This window comes from Pelophylax lessonae, assembly GCF_965119305.1.
Source record: "Pelophylax lessonae genome assembly, chromosome: 6".
NCBI classification, from domain to species: domain Eukaryota; kingdom Metazoa; phylum Chordata; class Amphibia; order Anura; family Ranidae; genus Pelophylax; species Pelophylax lessonae.
In genome coordinates, this window is record NC_138773.1 from 306,660,633 (window position 1) to 306,680,819 (window position 20,187).

Here is a 20,187-nt window from a genome sequence, read left to right on the forward strand (position 1 = left end):
AACCAGATGGACTTATGTCTTTTTTCAACCTGACTAACTATGTAAAATATCAATGCAGGCTGACAAAGCGCACGGTAGGAGGATGTCCCCAGATAAAATACTGCGCCTCAATTATGAGTAATAAACAGTAAGAACACGAGACTAACCAAAAATATTAGGAAGCATGGAGGCTGTAGAGGGGTCAGCCAGCCATTTTTGACCACACTTTAATATATTTCCTTGGACAACCCCTATTAGCATAGGTATCTTTGTACAGGGGTAGATTAACATAGACCAAATGTTTCCAAAGTGTAAGCGAAGGGGGAGTAGCTTTCTTTCAAGACATAGTAACAGCCTTACAAGCATAGAAAAGAAGAAGACTGAGCATGGTCCTTTCAGCAAAAGCGGGGACCAGCTCCTTCACCAACCCCAGTAGATTGAGACTCACAGAGGGCACAAGAGAGCTCTTTGCAATGTTATTAACAACAGAGATAACTCCCCCCCCAATAGCTGATAATCACGGGGCAACCCTTGGTCGTAGATTCAGTGTTATTCCCAGGTAAAGTTACCTCCTTGCACAGACTTTCTTTGGTCTTATGGTAATATGGAGTCATCTTCTTTCTATCCAGGAACCCTTACAAAACTCCTCCTTGCTTCCCCAAAGTCCCTTTAAGACTACAGCTTCCTTTGTGTTCAGCACATGGCTGTGTTCAAGTCCTTTCTTCTCTCCCCCTACCTTCTGCCAACATCACTTGAGCTCAATGAACCAGTCAAATGAGTTAATTAGCATATGAATAGAGGAAGCCCAGCTTCTAAAAACAATACACGGTAACTAAAATTTATTTTTCCATATATTTATGCTATAAAAATCACTAAAATAGCCATAGCAACACAGAATCCGACTGTTGTATATGTTATACACAAAATGTTGTTGTATATATTATTGTAAAATCTAGCCAATCATCATTTCCCAGTTACGTATTGAAACTTACCATTCCATTCATGGCCCCTGTTTGCATCTAAGCGTTCTTGGCCTTAAGCAAAATGCCCGTTGCTCAAAAAAGTACATGAGCCTCTTTTCTGGCAGATTACAGGTGTTTTACTGTTTTTCATTGGTCACTTGTCAACTCAAAACCCCTGCACAAAAACGCTGCAAAAATGCTACCAAAACGCCAGAAAAAAAAAACGTCAGAAAAAATGTCCAAAAAACGTCTGTAAAAATAGCAACGCCTAGATATGAACGCAGCCTTAGGAAACTGTAGTGAAGATTTGTTTTAACCATATTTCTACTTTATAAAATAAAAAAAATATGTATTTTTGTATCCTCTGATATGAGCAGTGCACCCTGTTACCTTTTATATTTTCTCTTGTTTTATTGATATGAATGATCGATGAGTGAGTGGGATAAAGTTCACACTAGAGCGATTTCAGATGTGACTTGGGTCGCACAGAATTGCACGACAAAGGAAATCACATTGTTTTCAGTGGTGTCTGTTCACATCAACGCGACCTTAGCATGGAGCGACTTTGGAAAAGTTGAGGTAGATGGCGCTGCCTATAATGAGTAATTTATCTTAGAATAATAATATGGGAATATAGTAAATGCAATCATAGGTAATAACGGAAAAGGTACTAAAATTATGATAATATTGTACAATTCAAGGTATACAATTGAGCAACAATAAATATAACCGCAAAAAAGGTGCAAAATGCAAAGGAATAAATATAAGGTGCAAAATGAAAACCAAATTAGTATATTGGTGATTAAATGCCAACAAACAAAGTGATTAACGCAGATGGCAGACCTAAAGAGTAAATAATGTGTAATAAATATATAGATGGTACATAAAAATGACCATAAAGGTGCAAGGTGCAAAGGAATAGATATAAGGTGCAATATACTGAAGGGAGAAAACGCTGCTCCAGGTGTGTGTTGGTAGCTTGGAGGTGGAATATCCCAGAGTGCTAGCCCTGGCCCGCCTCCATGGAAAACTTGTAAGAAAAGAAACGGGCGCACATCCAGGAATTGTAATCATTACCAAATGTAATGAGAAAAGAGGTTGCAAACCTCCAAATTTTTTTTTTTTTTAAAACGAACACCTGAAAGAAAAACACGTAACGAGCTAGTATGCATCGCATACTAGCTCATTATGAAATACTTACCTAAGAACGAAGCCCCCGCAGTGCCGACTGCTTACCTGTCCATGGGCGACATGTTCTGTCGCCCTTCTACCGCGTTTGCGGCATCCGGCCATCTGATTGGCTGGAGCAGCGATGACATCATTCCCGCGCATGCGCGTGGGAGCCGTCGGTAACAGCATGGGCCTCTGAAGGAACGGCACGAGCGGCCGTTCCTTCAGAGCGCATGCGCCAGTGATGTCACTGGCTGCATGCAAAGTAAATATCTCCTAAACGGTACATGTTTAGGAGATATTTACAGTACCTATAGGTAAGCCTTAATATAGGCCTACTTATAGGTACACGTTGTAGAGGAGGGTTTACTTCCTCTTTAAGCACAAGATGTATGTGTGAAACGCATCTACGTGACCCTATGTTGGTGTCTTTGGTGTCATCACTTTGTCAGCACTTTGGAAATTAAAGGCAATTGGAATTCCTGGATGTACTGCCGTTTCTTTTCTTACAAGATATAAGGTGCAAGGTGAACACCAAGATAGTATATTGGCGAACAGGTGCCAATAAACAAGTGACTCAAGCAAATAAGGATCCTAAAGAGTAAATAGTGACTGAAAATTATAATAAATATAATTGTAAAAAATAATATAATAGCAAGTGCCAAAATCCAATAAATAAAGTGCCAAGTGATCTTCAATGTAAACTATTTTGATAATGCATAAAGTGACTGGTGCTATATGGACCAGGTGTAAAATCATATAATTAGTGGTGACTGGGGTGATGGGTAAAGTCCATTCAGCGCTATGGGTGCTGTTGACCAAATACTGGATCGGTCTTGGGGTGGTCCGTTTCCAGGGGTGCAGCTGGGACTTAATCACCAATATACTAATTTGGTTTTCATTTTGCACCTTATATTTATTCCATTGCATTTTGCACCTTTTTTTGCGGTTATATTTATTGTTGCTCAATTGTATACCTTGAATTGTACAATATTATCATAATTTTAGTACCTTTTCCGTTATTACCTATGATTGCATTTACTATATTCCCATATTATTATTCTAAGATAAATTACTCATTATAGGCAGCGCCATCTACCTCACCTTCTCCCATACATCTTTGTATATCTCTTTTGAGCTATACTTTTGAGGTGCGCAGCAGCCAGTCTCTTATTTTATCTACCTTCCCTTTTGATTTTGGAAAAGGTTTCTGTACTTTGGTGTGATTCCAGTGCATTTTGACCCCATAGAATATACAAACCCTATCAAAGTTGCATCCAAGTTGCATCCAATCGCACTGAAAGTCGAATCAAAATCATACTGCAGCAGTGTGATCCTAGCCTTAGTGCTTTTTAATGGTACCCAATGCAAAAAGGTACATTTAACCCTTAAGGCTTGTTCACAAGTGCAGTGATCTGCAATTTTTTTGCACTGAAAATAATTGTTTTCCATGTGCCCCGTTCACACCGCAAAGCTGGTAAGATTTGGTGCATTGAACCATATGCAGTTTTCTGCAGTACAATGTCAACGCATGTCACCTTACTTCAGCTCAATGCGCCGTTTCAGTGTACGGCACTGCTTACTTTATTCAACTTTATTTGAAGAGTCGTATAGTAACGCTTTGTTCAAATCAGCGCACAGCAGCACAGTCTGAGAGATTCACTGAAACCCGCAACTCATTCAGTGCTACTATTAGAAATCACGGGGCCCCACACAGCCTACCTGACAGGGCACCCCTCCTCCGAAAATGTCAAATTATATTTTCGCTAGAATGCCATGACTGAAATGCTGTACTTTATGGCCATCGCAGAAATGATACCCCCATCGACCAAGACCCATTCAGGTGAATAGAGCTGCTCTAAAAGCACCCCACAACCACAAGCAAAGCAGGTGATGAGGAGGCAATATGCCTCATCACTGTCTGTCAAATGCTCTCTGAAGAGCAAACCAATTGCTAACTGCTCTTCAGAGAGAAAAGCACATTTGAAGGAGTCTTTTTTTTTCAAATTATTATTTAGCATTTTATATATTTTTTTGAATTGTATTTATTTATTTTATAAATATATATATATATACAGTGGGTACGGAAAGTATTCAGACCCCCTTAAATTTTTCACTCTTTGTTATAGTCAGCCATTTGCTAAAATCATTTAAGTTGATTCTTCTTCCTCATGAATGTACACATAGCACCCCATACTGACAGAAAAACACAGAATTGTTGACATTGTTGCAGATTTATTAAAAAAGAAAAACTGAAATATCACATGGTCCTAAGTATTCAGACCCTTTGCTCAGTATTTAGTAGAAGCCCCCTTTTGATCTAATACAGCCAGGAGTCTTTTTGGGAAAGATGCAACAAGTCTTTCACACCTGGATTTGGGGATCCTCTGCCATTCCTCCTTGCAGATCCTCTCCAGTTCTGTCAGGTTGGATGGTAAACGTTGGTGGACAGCCATTTTTAGGTCTCTCCAGAGATGCTCAATTGGGTTTAAGTCAGGGCTCTGGCTGGGCCATTCAAGAACAGTCACAGAGTTGTTGTGAAGCCACTCCTTCGTTATTTTAGCTGTGTGCTTAGGGTCATTGTCTTGTTGGAAGGTAAACCTTCGGCCCAGTCTGAGGTCCAGAGAACTCTGGAGAAGGTTTTTGTCCAGGATATCCCTGTTTTTGGCCGCATTCATCTTTCCCTCGATTGCAACCAGTCGTCCTGTCCCTGCAGCTGAAAAACACCCCCACAGCATGATGCTGCCACCACCATGCTTCACTCTTGGGACTGTATTGGACAGGTGATGAGCAGTGCCTGGTTTTCTCCACACATACCGCTTAGAATTAAGGCCAAAAAGTTCTATTTTGGTCTCATCAGACCAGAGAATCTTATTTCTCACCATCTTGGAGTCCTTCAGGTGTTTTTTAGAAAACTCCATGCGGGCTTTCATGTGTCTTACACTGAGGAGAGGCTTCCATCGGGCCACTCTGCCATAAAGCCCCGACTGGTGGAGGGCTGCAGTGATGGTTGACTTTCTACAACTTTCTCCCATCTCCTGACTGCATCTCTGGAGCTCAGCCACAGTGATCTTTGGGTTCTTCTTTACCTCTCTCACCAAGGCTCTTCTCCCCCGATAGCTCAGTTTGGCCGGACGGCCAGCTCTAGGAAGGGTTCTGGTTGTCCCAAACGTCTTCCATTTGAGGATTATGGAGGCCACTGTGCTCTTAGGAACCTTAAGTGCAGCAGAAATCTTTTTGTAACCTTGGCCAGATCTGTGCCTTGCCACAATTCTGTCTCTGAGCTCTTCAGGCAGTTCCTTTGACCTCATGATTCTCATTTGCTCTGACATGCATTGTGATCTGGAAGGTCTTATATAGACAGGTGTGTGGCTTTCCTAATCAAGTCCAATCAGTATAATCAAACACAGCTGGACTCAAATGAAGATGTAGAACCATCTCAAGGATGATCAGAAGAAATGGAAAGCACCTGAGTTAAATATATGAGTGTCACGGCAAAGGGTCTGAATACTTAGGACCATGTGATATTTCAGTTTTTCTTTTTTAATAAATCTGCAACAATGTCAACAATTCTGTGTTTTTCTGTCAGTATGGGGTGCTATGTGTACATTCATGAGGAAGAAGAATGAACTTAAATGATTTTAGCAAATGGCTGCAATATAACAAAGAGTGAAAAATATAAGGGGGTCTGAATACTTTCCGTACCCACTGTATATATACATATATATATATATATATATATTTTTTTTTACTGCCCCATTGGGGCCCTTTGGTGAAATATCAGGGGTCTAAACCTAAGACCCTAAGACCCCTCATGTCTCAAATATAAGGGGGTAATGAAAGGGACTGATGAAACGAGATTCATCAGTCCCTTTCTCTGCAGCTCAGGTGCATTGGACAGTTAATGAATAGAAAGTGCTCTGTGCACACCAGCTTCCTGTTCATTCACAAACAGAAGCATAATAAGCACAATTTACTATGCTTTAGTGATGAATGGACACAGGAGCGATCTGTGCTGATTGCTCACTGTGTTCATTCAGGAAAGGAAGCGGCTGGTAAATTGGACATATTTATTGCCCCTCCCCACCCCCGCTCTACATCCTGAACTCGATCCTCCTGTGCCCCACTGCAGCTGCCAGCAGGAGAGAAGGGAAGCAAGGTCCATAAAGACATGGCTGAGCGAGTTTGGGGAGGAGGAATTTGACTGGCCTGCACAGAGTCCTGACCTCAACAGATAGAACACCTTTGGGATGAATTAGAGTGGAGTGTGCGAGGCAGGCCTTCTTGTCCTACATCAGTGCGTGACTTCAGAAATGCGCTTCTGGAAGAATGGTCAAACATTCCCATAGACACACTCCTAAACCTTGTGGACAGCCTTCCCAGAAGAGTTGAAGCTGTTATAGCTGCAAAGGGTGGGCCAACTCAATATTGAACCCTACAGACTAAGACTGGGATGCCATTAAAGTTCATGTGCATGTAAAGGCAGGCGTCCCAATACTTTTGGTAATATAGTGTATGAGCCACAGACATTAGATACAGTGGGTATAGACTTTATTGATGGGTTCTCTTTGTCTGTGTGCAAGATAATGACCACCCTGCAAAAAAAGAAGACCTTCCAACTATTCTAACACTAAAACTTTTCTAAAACTTTTATTCAAAAAGGAAAACAAAACTGCAGTGAGGCAATTTCTCCTCCTCGTGGGGACAAAGGGCTTGTTGACCCCATCAGTGTTAGACAGATTAATTCTCTAAATCCATCGCTCCACTAATACATCCTCCTAATTATAGCTGAGAGATACCATTTCTAATAAGAAAGTCCATTTAATCCACTTTAAAACTCATTTATATTCTTTACCATCGCCCTGGTAGACATTTCAATAGTCAGACCACACATTGGGGGAGGGGAGGGGAGGGGGCGCTCTATAAAAACGAATCTCAAAATGTGGTTTTTAACAAGATTGGATTTTGGTGAACCCCAGACACATCTATTATTTATACTGACCGTGCCTGTTACTGTCTGACTGTACAATCTTCTTTAAAGCAAAACTCTAGGATAAGTGAAAATTGTGCAGAAACAAAACAAAAAGAAAGAGCAGCGCTATCTAAGTGCAGCAATAGGTAATGTTTATTCCAAACAGATGAATAAATCTCACAGGATAACAGAGATGTCAGCGCTTGTATCTGGATATAAAGTGTTTATCCACTCTGGGGGAGGACAGGCTGCGGTACAATGTGGAGTGCCTCTCGTCACGGTTGCGCTGGTGGCTCCCAACGCTTTAGGCCTGATGAAGGAGCACGCATGCTCCGAACGTGCGCACCGCCCCGCTCCACCTGACATTCGGATGTGACGTCGGCCGGCTTCTCCAGAGTGTACCCGTGTCCCAGGAAGCCATGGGAGCCACCGGTGCAACCGTGATGAAAGTCACTCCACATTACATAGTTACATAGTTTGTGAGGTTGAAAAAAGACATCAGTTCATCCAGTTCAACCTATGATGTGTGTGTGTTTGCTGTTAACCGTACATTGTATACCCCTTTATGTTGTACATTGTATACCCCTGTATATTGTACGTTGTATACCCCTGTATATTGTACGTTGTATACCCCTGTATGTTGTACATTGTATACCCCTGTATATTGTACGTTGTATACCCCTGTATGTTGTACATTGTATACCCCTGTATGTTGTACATTGTATACCCCTGTATGTTGTACATTGTATACCCCTCTATGTTGTGGTCTTTAAGGTGCCCATCTAATAGTTTTTTGAAGCTATCGATGCTCCCTGCTGATACGACTACTTGCGGAAGAGAATTCCACATCCTTACTGCTCTTACAGTGAAGAACCCCCTACGTATTTTAAGGTTAAACCGCCTTTCTCTAGGTTTAGTGAGTGGCCACGTGTCTTATTGTATTCCCTTTCTCTGAATAGTTTGTTCCTTATGCTAGGGTCACCAGTACAGTATTTGTACATTGATATCATATCCCCCCTCAATCGTCTCTTCTCCAGAGAGAATAGGTTCAGTGCTTGTAGTCTTTCCACATAGCTGATGTCCTCCATTCCCCTAATCATTTTTGTTGCCCTTCTCTGGACTTTCTCCAGTTCCAGCACATCCTTCCTGAGGACCGGTGCCCAGAACTGGACAGCATACTCCAGATGTGGCCGGACCAGAGTCTTGTAGAGAGGGAGAATAATCTCTTTATTTCTGGAGTGAATCCCCTTTTTTATACATCCCAGTATTCTGTTGGCTTTGCTTGCAGCGGCTTGGCACTGCATGCCACTGCCAAGCCTGTTGTCTACCAGTACCCCCAGGTCCTTTTCCATCCTAGACTCCCCCAGAGGTTCCCCCCCTAGTGAGTAGCTTGCTTTCTGGTTTCTGGCCCCCAAGTGCATTACTTTACATTTTTCAACATTAAACCTCATCTGCCATGTAGTTGCCCACCCCATTATTTTGTTCAGGTCCACTTGTAAGGTTTCCACATCCTGCATAGAAGATATTGGCATGCTTAGTTTAGTATCATCCGCAAATACTGAGATTGTACTAGATATCCCCTCCTCTAGATCATCTATGAATAAATTAAACATTGTACCGCAGCCCGTCCTTCCCCAGAGCGGATGAAATCCTTTATATCCAGATACATGCGCTGACATCTCTTAGTTTTATTCATCCGTTTGGAATAAACATACCCTATTGCTGCACTTAGATGGCGCTGCTCTTTCTTTTTGTTTTATTTTCTGTGGAGTGACTAAAACAAAAAGTCTTGCCATTAGTTAATCTGTAAGCCTAGTACACACGATGAGAAAATTATACAAAAAATACCACATTCCAAGTGATCGTAGGATAATCTGATTGTTAGTACACAGCTTTCGAGAGCCAATCACGAAATTATTCAAAGGGACAAACATGAAAAAATTTTCTCTCGTGATAGAAGAGAGAGCGATTTTCGTTTAATCAGTATAGTATTAGTCTAAAAAAGATTGGAAGACCAAGACCACGTATGTTCGGAAATGGAAAAACACATTATAATTCAATACAACACAAATACATCACTTTCAAAGTTTTATTTTTGTTGTATGAGAATTTTTGTAACTTTAGTAACTTCTTGGTTTTCTATATGAGACTAGCATGCAAAAAAAACCCGGACAATCGATCTTCCGATATTCTTATCGTGTGTATGAGGCTGAATTGCTTAAGGCTGCTCAGTTTTTTTTACAAGCTGAAGTTCTGCAACTCCCCCTGTCTCCTAGAATGTTTTGGAAGTATAGTGGGAGGGCATAACAGGCAGCCTGAATATTTATGGGCCTCCAACCAATCCCTGGGGAGGGGTGCCCAAAAGCTGGAGGGAGAGCCCATAACTAGTCTGAGACCTGGTAGAAAAGTGCAGTGTTCCTGAGTCCAGTTCTTCAGGAGGGGACCCCTGTGTAGGGGCTGTGCCCCGGGCGGGCATAAAAGCTAGAGGAGCCAGACTGAAGACATCGAGGTCCCAGCCAGGCTTAGCTAGAGGCCCTAACGAAGAACCTGAGTGAGCTGGATCAAGAGGAGGCTTACTGTAGAGTGTTGGGAGGAAGTTTGTGGTAGTAGTCCTGGAGTGAGTACAAAACCCCAGTGCTGCAGAGTGTGACAGTGTGGTGCTTTGAGATTCTGTAACAGGTACAGCTCACAGTCAGCTTAGAGATCCAGTGGGACATTTTTTTTTTTTTTACCAGTACAGCCAGGAGTTGTGCAATACAGTCAGAGGTTGTGAATAAAAGTCAGAAGTTTGTGCATAGCAGCCGGAAGTCAAGCAGTCCTCAAGTCGTACAGTTTTGCAGTTCTGGGTATCCCATGCTTACCATCCCTATCCAAGTTCCAGTTGCAATAAAAACCCTAAAAAGAAAACCCCTAGACCGTTGGTCTCCAAACTACAGCCTGGGGGCCGGATGCGGCCCTTTGCTTGCTTTTAGCTGGCCCTTCGGGCATTACTCAACCCACCGTCAGCAACAGTGGGGCATAGTTCCTGACTGACACCATCAATGGGGCACTATTCCTTCCACTGATATGAATGAAAGAGCACTATTCCTCCCACTGATACCAATGATGGGGCACTATTCCTCCCACTGACACCAATGATGGGGCACTATTCCTCCCACTGATACCAATGATAGAGCACTATTCCTCCCACTGACACCAATGATGGGGCACTATTCCTCCCACTGATACCAATGAAAGGGCACTATTCCTCCCACTGATACCAATGATGGGGCACTATTCCTTCCACTGATACCAATGAAAGGGCACTATTCCTCCCACTGACACCAATGATGGGGCACTATTCCTCCCACTGATACCAATGAAAGGGCACTATTCCTCCCACTGATACCAATGATGGGGCACTATTCCTTCCACTGATACCAATGAAAGGGCACTATTCCTCCCACTGACACCAATGATGGGGCACTATTCCTCCCACTGATATCAATGAAAGGACACTATTCCTTCCGCTGACACCAACGATGGGGCATTATTCCTCCCACTGACAACAATGATGTGTCACTATTCCTTCCACTGATACCAATGATGGGGCACTATTCCTCCCACTGATACCAATGATGGGGCACTATTCCTCCCACTGATACCAATGGTGGGGCACTATTTCTTCCACTGATACCAATGAAAGGGCACTATTCCTCCCACTGATATCAATGAAAGGGCACTATTCCTTCCACTGACACCAACGATGGGACATTATTCCTCCCACTGACACCAATGATGTGGCACTATTCCTCCCACTGATACCAATGATGGGGCAGTATTCCTCCCACTGACACCAATGATGGGGCACTATTCCTTCCACTGATACCAATGATGGGGCACTATTCCTCCCACTGATACCAATGATGGGGCACTATTCCTCCCACTGATACCAATGGTGGGGCACTATTTCTTCCACTGATACCAATGAAAGGGCACTATTCCTCCCACTGATATCAATGAAAGGGCACTATTCCTTCCACTGACACCAACGATGGGACATTATTCCTCCCACTGACACCAATGATGTGGCACTATTCCTCCCACTGATACCAATGATGGGGCAATATTCCTCCCACTGACACCAATGATGGGGCACTATTCCTTCCACTGATACCAATGAAAGGGCACTATATTTTCAGCTGATACCAATGATGGGGCACGATTAGTCCCCCAAATACCAATAAGGGGTAATTTTCTTCTCCAACTGGTTACAGTCTGGCCCCCCTAAAGTTTGAAGAACAGTAAACTGGCCCTTTGTTTAAAGTTTGGATACCCCTACCCTAGACCGATCTTTGAGCCAGAAGAAGAATTCCAGAAATGCTGTATGCCTGGCTGTGTGTGTTCTAAAGGGGGAGGGGAAAAAGGACCAAAATACTAGGAGCTTCTGCCGGGGGAGGGTGGTAGTGTTACACAAGTGAGGTGATGCTTAGATTTACTAGGCAAAGTTGGTAGCTGTTAGTATATCTAACGAGGATTGTTAAAGTGTTACTAAACCCAGGAGCCTGCATTCACTATATCTGGTCTCCCCAGGAGCCTGCATTCACTATATCTGGTCTCCCCTGGAGCCTGCATTCACTATATCTGGTCTCCCCAGGAGCCTGCATTCACTATATCTGGTCTCCCCAGGAGCCTGCATTCACTATATCTGGTCTCCCCTGGAGCCTGCATTCACTATATCTGGTCTCCCCAGGAGCCTGCATTCACTATATCTGGTCTCCCCAGGACCCTGCAGTTACTATATCTGGTCTCCCCAGGAGCCTGCATTCACTATATCTGGTCTCCCCAGGAGCCTGCATTCACTATATCTGGTCTCCCCAGGAGCCTGCAGTCACTATATCTGGTCTCCCCAGGACCCTGCAGTCACTATATCTGGTCTCCCCAGGACCCTGCAGTCACTATATCTAGTCTCCCCAGGACCCTGCAGTCACTATATCTGGTCTCCCCAGGAGCCTGCAGTCACTATATCTGGTCTCCCCAGGAGCCTGCACTCACTATATCTGGTCTCCCCAGGAGCCTGCAGTCACTATATCTGGTTTCCCCAGGAGCCTGCAGTTACTATATCTCGGTCTACCCTAGACCGATCTTTGAGCCAGAAGAAGAATTCCAGAAATGCTGTATGCCTGGCTGTGTGTGTTCTAAAGGGGGAGGGGAAAAAGGACCAAAATACTAGGAGCTTCTGCCGGGGGAGGGGTGGTAGTGTTACACAAGTGAGGTGATGCTTAGATTTACTAGGCAAAGTTGGTAGCTGTTAGTATATCTAACGAGGATTGTATAAGCAGATCCCAATGTGTATGTCCTGTTAAAGTGTTACTAAACCCAGGAGCCTGCATTCACTATATCTGGTCTCCCCAGGAGCCTGCATTCACTATATCTGGTCTCCCCAGGAGCCTGCATTCACTATATCTGGTCTCCCCAGGAGCCTGCAGTCACTATATCTGGTCTCCCCAGGACCCTGCAGTCACCATATCTGGTCTCCCCAGGACCCTGCAGTCACTATATCTAGTCTCCCCAGGACCCTGCAGTCACTATATCTGGTCTCCCCAGGAGCCTGCAGTCACTATATCTGGTCTCCCCAGGAGCCTGCACTCACTATATCTGGTCTCCCCAGGAGCCTGCAGTCACTATATCTGGTTTCCCCAGGAGCCTGCAGTTACTATATCTGGTCTCCCCAGGAGCCTGTAGTCACTATATCTGGTCTCCCCAGGAGTCTGCAGTCACTATATCTGGTCTCCCCAGGAGCCTGCGGTCACTGTATCTGGTCTCCCACAGTACACAGAACATGGAAATGCATATATTTTAGTAAATATAAACTGGTAAATACCTTTTCTCATCAGCAGTATATAGCAGTCTAGTGACTTCTATCAGTGTCTGGTTAACGCTTGTAGGGGGAGTTTTTCATTTCCTCTGACTGTCCTATGAGGCTGCATAACCCCTGGTTTTCTTTCTGGAGAGTGCTAATTGGCCCTGTGCCAATCCCATGCACCCTCCAAAAAAAAAAAAAAAAACACTCTTGCAATACACACCAAACTGAGCACATGCAGAGTGCCTCCAAGGCTCTTTACTATCAGGAGATGTTTTGGGGACTGTGGATGAGAGAAGAGAAGACAGGATCAAACAGGGGTTTTATACAATGCACAGGATTAACCCCTTCCACAGTGAGTATAACAAGCATGCTTTACTGCATATACAGACTGATTTTACTGTTGTGTGTTTAGTAACACTTTAATAGCCATAGTACAGATATTGCACAGTCAAACTATAAAATGTATGGCTAGCTTTACTTAGTGATGAGTTACTGGTACACTTGGAATTTCATTGATCTGGAGGTAAATGCAGTAAATAGTGATTGATGACAGCCTGATGTATATTGAATTATGCACTAAAGCCTATTGCTGGAAACCTCTGCATGGCATTCTCCCTGCTAATGAGCGTTTCTACTTACGGGCGTAGCACGGAGCGGTCATTGTTCAGGCGTTACACACTCAGCTCTCCCGTCATCTAAAGACAAAATACATATTGCTAAAATAGATGATCATACATCACATGGGTCTGCGTCAGAAATAATGAATATAGCCTTTGTTTTTGGAAAGACACCATGGTTACAGTAAAATATGAGCAAATCAGGTCATTCCAAATGTAGGGGGGGGGGGGGGTTCAACTGGATGGTGCGAAACACGTGTCCCATGATATATCTGCAAATACCTAGAAGGGATCTGCTAGAGAAGTCTTTTGCAGACCTTACCAGTTCCCTCCTAGGCGCACAGTCATATGAAGACACGCAGTACACAGGTGCATCTCATTAAATTAGGATATTATCAAAAAATTAATTTACTTCAGTAATTCGATTCAAAAAGTGAAACTCGTATATTTTATATAGATGTGTTACACACAGAGTGATGTGTTGCAAGCATTTCTTTCTTTTAATTTTGATGATTATGGCTTACAGGTAGTGATAACCCAAAAGTCAGCATCTCAGAAAATTAGAATATTACATAAGACCAATAAAAAAAAAGGATTTTTAATACAGAAATTTTGGCTTACTGAAAAGTCGGCAGGCTGGTTGGTAAGTTGTGACTGGCTTTTTTTGACATGCGTTTGCCCTACCATTGCCCTTTGCTGTCAAGACCAGTTATAGGTGGGGTAAGTGACCATTTTTTTGTATTCTTACTGAAAAGTATGTCCATGTACAGTATAGTGTGCACTCCTTTTTCCTCCTTTTGCATGAATTACTGTATCAATGCGGAGTGGCATGGAGGTTATCAGCCTGTGGCACTGCTGAGGTGTTATGGAAGCCCATGTGGCTTTGATAGCGGCCTTCAGCTTGTCTGCATTGTTGGGTCTGATGTCTCTCATTTTCCTCTTCACAATACCCCACAGATTCTCTATGGGATTTAGGTCAGACGAGTTTGCTGGCCAATCAAGCACAATGATACCATGATCATGTGACCAGGTATTGGTAGTCTTGGCACTGTGGGCGGTGCCAAGTTCTGCTGGAAAATGAAATCAGTATCTCCATAAAGCTGGTCAGCAGAGGGAAGCATGAAGTGCTCTAGAATTTCCTGGTAGAGGACTGCACTGACTTTGGACTTGATAAAACACAGTGGACCAACACCAGCAGATGACATGGCTCCCCAAATCATCACTGACTGGAAACCTCACACTGGACCTCATGCAACTTGGATTCTGTGCCTCTTCACTCCTCCTCCAGACTCTGGGACCTTCATTTCCAAATGAAATGCAAAATTTTTCACAGTCAGTGATGATTTGGGGAGCCATGTCATCTGCTGGTGTTGGTCCACTGTGTTTTATCAAGTCCAAAGTCAGTGCAGCCCTCTAGCAGGAGATTCTAGAGCACTTCATGCTTCCCTCTGCTGAAGTGCTCTAGAATTTCTAGAATTTCCTGCTAGAGGGCTGCACTGACTTTGGACTTGATAAAAGACAGTGGACCAACACCAGCAGATGACATGGCTCCCCAAATCATTAAGCTTTTTTTTCTGTGGGGCCGCATATTTGCGTACCCTCCTTTGTGCTGGGAGGGCACCACACAGCGCGTTCCCAACACAGAGACCGGGGACTCAACGAGAGCCCGGGGCCCCATTCTGACAATCGGGACCCGGAATGTGCAATTTTGGGTCACCTGATCGCTGTGATAGCCTCTGATTGGCTATCACAGTGATCAGTCATATGAAGCCCACCCCGTGTTTTTTCTGTCTCTGTGAATGAACGGGAGAGATACATTGTATCTTTCTCTGACCCTGCACAGAGAGAGAAAGAAAAAAAAAAAGTGTGTGTAGAAAAATAATAAAATTAATTTTTAAAAAAACCTAGATCAATGTTTCATCTATGTCAGTGCCAGGATTAGTGTGTTTGGGTCAAGGTCAGGGTCAAAGGTCGGGGTCAAAGGTGAGGGTAATATTTTTTAGACAGGATTTCTTTTTTGTAAATTAGTATCAGTGCCAGTGTGTTTAATTGAATCAAATTTATTTGGGTACAGCGTCGCACGAACGCGCAATTGTCCGTTAAAGTAACGCAGTGCCAAAATCACAAAATAGGGCCTTGTCAGGAAGGGAGCAAATCCTTCCGGTCTTAAAGTGGTTACCCACTTACCGACCGCCGCAAGTACATATACTGCGGCGGTCAGACCCGTGCAGGCAAAGTGACGTATGGGTACGTCACTCGCCCACGAGCCAATAGGGGGCGGGCGCGCGCCGCCGGGGGCGTGCTCCCGCCCCGCTCGTTCAAGGGCATCCCCGCGCGTGTGACCTGCGGCTCCGATGTCCCCCGGCCACTCGTGATCTCCCGCTGGAGAAGGAGAAAGGCAGACGGCTGATGTCAACAAAGCCGCCTGTCATTCTCCCTGATGTAACTGCAGAGATCATACGATCCTGCTATGTAGGATCATATGTCTCTGTGGTTACATGACAAGCCACGCCCCTTCACAGTTAGAAGCACGCCCCTAGGGACACACTTAACCCCTCGCTCTCTAATAAAATTAACCCCTTCCCTGCCAGTGTCATTTTCACAGTAACAGTGCATATGTATAGCACTGATTACTGTAGTAATGTCACTGGTACCCCCAAAAGTGTCAAAAATGTCAGTCAAGGGTCCGATCTGTCCGCCGCAAAGTCGCAGTCCCGCAAAAAAAATCGCAGATCGCCGCCATTACTAGTTAAAAAAAAAAAAAGACAAATCTTTCCCGTAGTTAGTAAACGCAATAACTTTTGTGCAAACCAATCAAAATATGCTTATTGCGATTTTTATCAACAAAAATATGTAGCGGAAAACAAATTGGCCTAAGATGTTAAAAAAATTTAATTTTTACATTTTTTTGAGGGGAATTTCATGTAAAAAAAATTTGAAAAATATTGTTATTTTTTCAAAATTGTCGCTCTTTTTTTGTTTATAGCACAAAAAGTAAAAATCGCACAGGTGATCAAATACCACCAAAAGAAAGCTCTGTTTGTGGGAAAAAAAGGACGTCAATTTCATTTGGGTACAGCGTCGCATGACCGCGCAATTGTCCATTAAAGTCACGCAGTGCCGAATCGCAAAATAGGGCCTGGTTAGGAAGGGGGTAAAATCTTCCGGGGCTTAAGTGGTTAAAAAATACCTAGATCAATATTTCATCTATGTCAGTGCCAGGATTAGTGTTTGGGCCAAGGTCAGGGTCAAAGGTCGGGGTCAAAAGTGAGGGCAGTATTTTTTTAGACAGGATTTTTTTTTTCTAAATTAGTATCAGTGTCAGTGTGTTTAATTAAATCAATTTTATTTGGGTACAGCGTCGCACGACCGCGCAATTTTCCGTTAAAGTAACGCAGTGCCGAATCGCAAAATAGGGCCTGGTCAGGAAGGGTGCAAATCCTTCCGGTCTTAAAGTGGTTAATAGATTGTGACATAGTAAATGAGGGCTCTGTGTTGCTGTGCAGCTGCAGGTTCAGATCTCGGTTAGCAGGTTAAAGGTACATTCATCATCCATCATTGTGCTCACCCGGCTGAAGGCAGATGGGATGGAAAATTACATTGGTGGACCAATAATAAGGTTAATCCGGGCCAGAGATTACACTGGACTCTACGGCGGGCACAGCAGGATTTTCTCTACTGAACATGTCGTGCGCTATTACTTTTTAAGGGAAGGTGATTGGATTTGTAACATTCTCAATCTAAAGAACCCCAGTAAAATAATAAAAAAAGGTTTAATGTGACCCTTGTATGTATATACCTGTATAATGTGTTCTCTGCCTATACAGTATGTGCTCCGTCATCATCCTCCCAATCTACACAGATCCCTTTAACCACTTCTGAACCGGAAGATTTTCCCCCTTAATGACCAGGCCCTATTTTGCGATTCGGCACTGCCTCATTTTAACGGACAATTGCGCGGTCGTGCAATGCTGTACCCAAATAAAATTTACGTCCTTTTTTCCCCACAAATAGAGCTTTCTTTTGGTGGTATTTGATCACCTGTGCAAATTTTTTTTTTGCGCTATAAACAAAAAAAGAGCGACAATTCTGAAAAGAAAAAAAAAAACAATATTTTTCACATTCTGCTATATGACATTCCCAAAAAAAAAAAAAAAAAATTCAAAATCAAAATTTTTTAACATTTTAGGCCAATTTGTTTTCTGCTACATATTTTTGGTAAAAAAAAAATCGCAATAAGCGTATTTTGATTGGTTTGCGCAAAAGTTATTGTGTCTACTAACTATGGGAAAGATTTATGGAAGATTCCTGGGGCCATCATAAAAAAAAAATATAAAAGATTTCTGAGTTTGAAAATTTTTTTTTTTTTTACAGAATTCTGAGTTTGAAAGTCAGAATTCTGAGATTAAAAGTCGGAATTCTGACTTTGCAAGTCAGAATTCTGAGATTACAAGTTTGGACCATGCTAAAATTTATTAAACACAATTCTGAGATTAAAAGTCAGAATTCTGACTTTGAAAGTCAGAATTCTGAGATTAAAAGTCAGAATTCTAAGTTTAAAAGTCAGAATTCTGAGATTGAAAGTCAGAATTCTGAGATTAAAAGTCAGAATTCTGAGTTTAAAAGTCAGAATTCTGACTTTGAAAGTCAGAATTCTGAGATTAAAAGTCAGAATTCTGAGATTATTAATACAGTTATGGAAGAGCCCTGGGGCCATCATAAAAAAAATTTAAAAGATTTCTGAGTTTTTTTTTTTTTACAGAATTCTGAGTTTGAAAGTCAGAATTCTGAGATTAAAAGTCAGAATTCTGACTTTGCAAGTCAGAATTCTGAGATTACAAGTTTGGACCATGCTAAAATTTATTAAACACAATTCTGAAATTAAAAGTCAGATTTCTGAGATTAAAAGTCAGAATTCTGACTTTGAAACTCAGAATTCTGAGATTAAAAGTCAGAATTCTGAGTTTAAAAGTCACCTGTTGTTGTGGTTTGGTGGTGTTTTTAATTTGCTTTTTTATACATCATTTTTAATAAATACTACACTATGAGCATTTTTTTTCTGGCGTTGGTGATCCTTCTGTCTGGCTTGATGAGAGTAAGGACTGGAATTCAAATTGTGATTGCAGTTACTTGATTTAATGCTAAAATGTTTTTTTTGGTTTATGCACTTTTTTATACTTGTTGAAGAGTTTTGATACTATTATTTTTTATATAGTGCTGCTTATTTCCTTTCTGTGTAATTTCGGTGTTTGTATATTGACACGTATTTCCACACCATTTAAGCGCTAACACCTGACCTTTACATTTTTTTTTTTTTATTATGCTTTTTAAATTATTATTATTATTTTTTTTATTGTTTAATATCATTTTTAAATATTGTTTTATTTTATTTTTGTATGGGGGGGGGGGGGGGGGCTTCTGTCAGGGGGGCCCAGGGCAGTTTCCCTTTTTGTCCCATTAAAAAAAATCTGGCACTGGGGTGTAATAAACATGACATGGCAGCCCTGGTTTGCTTCACAGCCGCAGCAGGAATAATACCAACTGTTGCACCTTTACAAGGAAGACTCCTTTCACATCCTTTTCCTTTAACATAGAAAGGAACTAGTTCTGGTGAGTTTGCACTTCGTATATTTGGTGGAGGCAACACACAGATTGTGATTTGTTAAAATCGCAGATCAGTCACACTGGAACTGTTTCATTTTGCACATACGGACTGTAATTTACCAAATTGTGATTGCACGTACTTGATTTAATACTAAAATATTTTTTTGGTTTATGCACTTTTTTAAATTTGTTGAAGTGTATTACTACTATTGTTATTTATATAGTGCTGCTTATTTCCTTTCTATGTAATTTTGGTGTTTGTATATTGACACGCATGCTGCCATTTCCACACCATTGACACCTGACCTTTTAATTTTTTTTTATTATGCTTTTTAAAATCTTTCATTATTTGTTTTATTATATTATATATATATTTTTTAATATTGTTTTATTTTATTTTTTTTATGGGAGGGGGGCTTCTGTCAGGGGGGCCCAGGGCAGTTGCCACTTTTGCCCCATTAAAAAATTTGGCCGTGGGGGTGTATTTATGACATGGCCTCCCTGGTTTGCTTCACAGTTGCAGCAGGAATGATACCATCTGTTGCACCTTCACAAGAAAGAATAATGACAATTGATTGCTCTTCTCCTTTCTGTGTAATCTGTCTGTCTATGTCCTATAACATAGACAGCAACTGGATCTGGTGAGTTTGCTCTTTGTATATTTGTTGAAGAGTATTAATACTACTATTAATTTAATAGTGCTGCTTATTTCCTTTCTATGTAATTCTGGTGTTTGTATATTGACACTTATTGCATGCTGTTATTTTCATACCATTTAGTGCCGGTTCACACTTATGCGCTTGTACTGCGAATGCTATGCGTTCTAAATAGTCTCCAATCGCATGCATTTACAAAATTCATTGAATTCGTGACACTCGTTCACATCTATGCGTTGCGATCCAGATGCGAATGTGATGCGATGATAAAAAGGGTCTTGTGCGAGTTTACAGAGTTGCGTTGCGAATTTAGTCTCCATAGACATCAAGGTAAATCGGTCTGGACTCGCATTATCAGTTCAGATATGTGCGAATTCTTATG

General features: G+C 42.1%; 1 protein-coding gene across 1 annotated transcript in view; it reads right to left on the bottom strand.

The window, feature by feature from the left end:
* Positions 1–20,187, bottom strand: part of PLCD4 (phospholipase C delta 4) — a 148,495-nt gene that overhangs the window by 74,035 nt on the left and 54,273 nt on the right. Inside the window, exon 3 of the mRNA XM_082260122.1 lies at positions 13,568–13,623. Within this exon, the coding sequence (XP_082116248.1) occupies positions 13,568–13,589 (22 nt within the window). The 5' untranslated portion in view covers positions 13,590–13,623. The remainder of the gene's footprint in view (positions 1–13,567; positions 13,624–20,187) is intronic.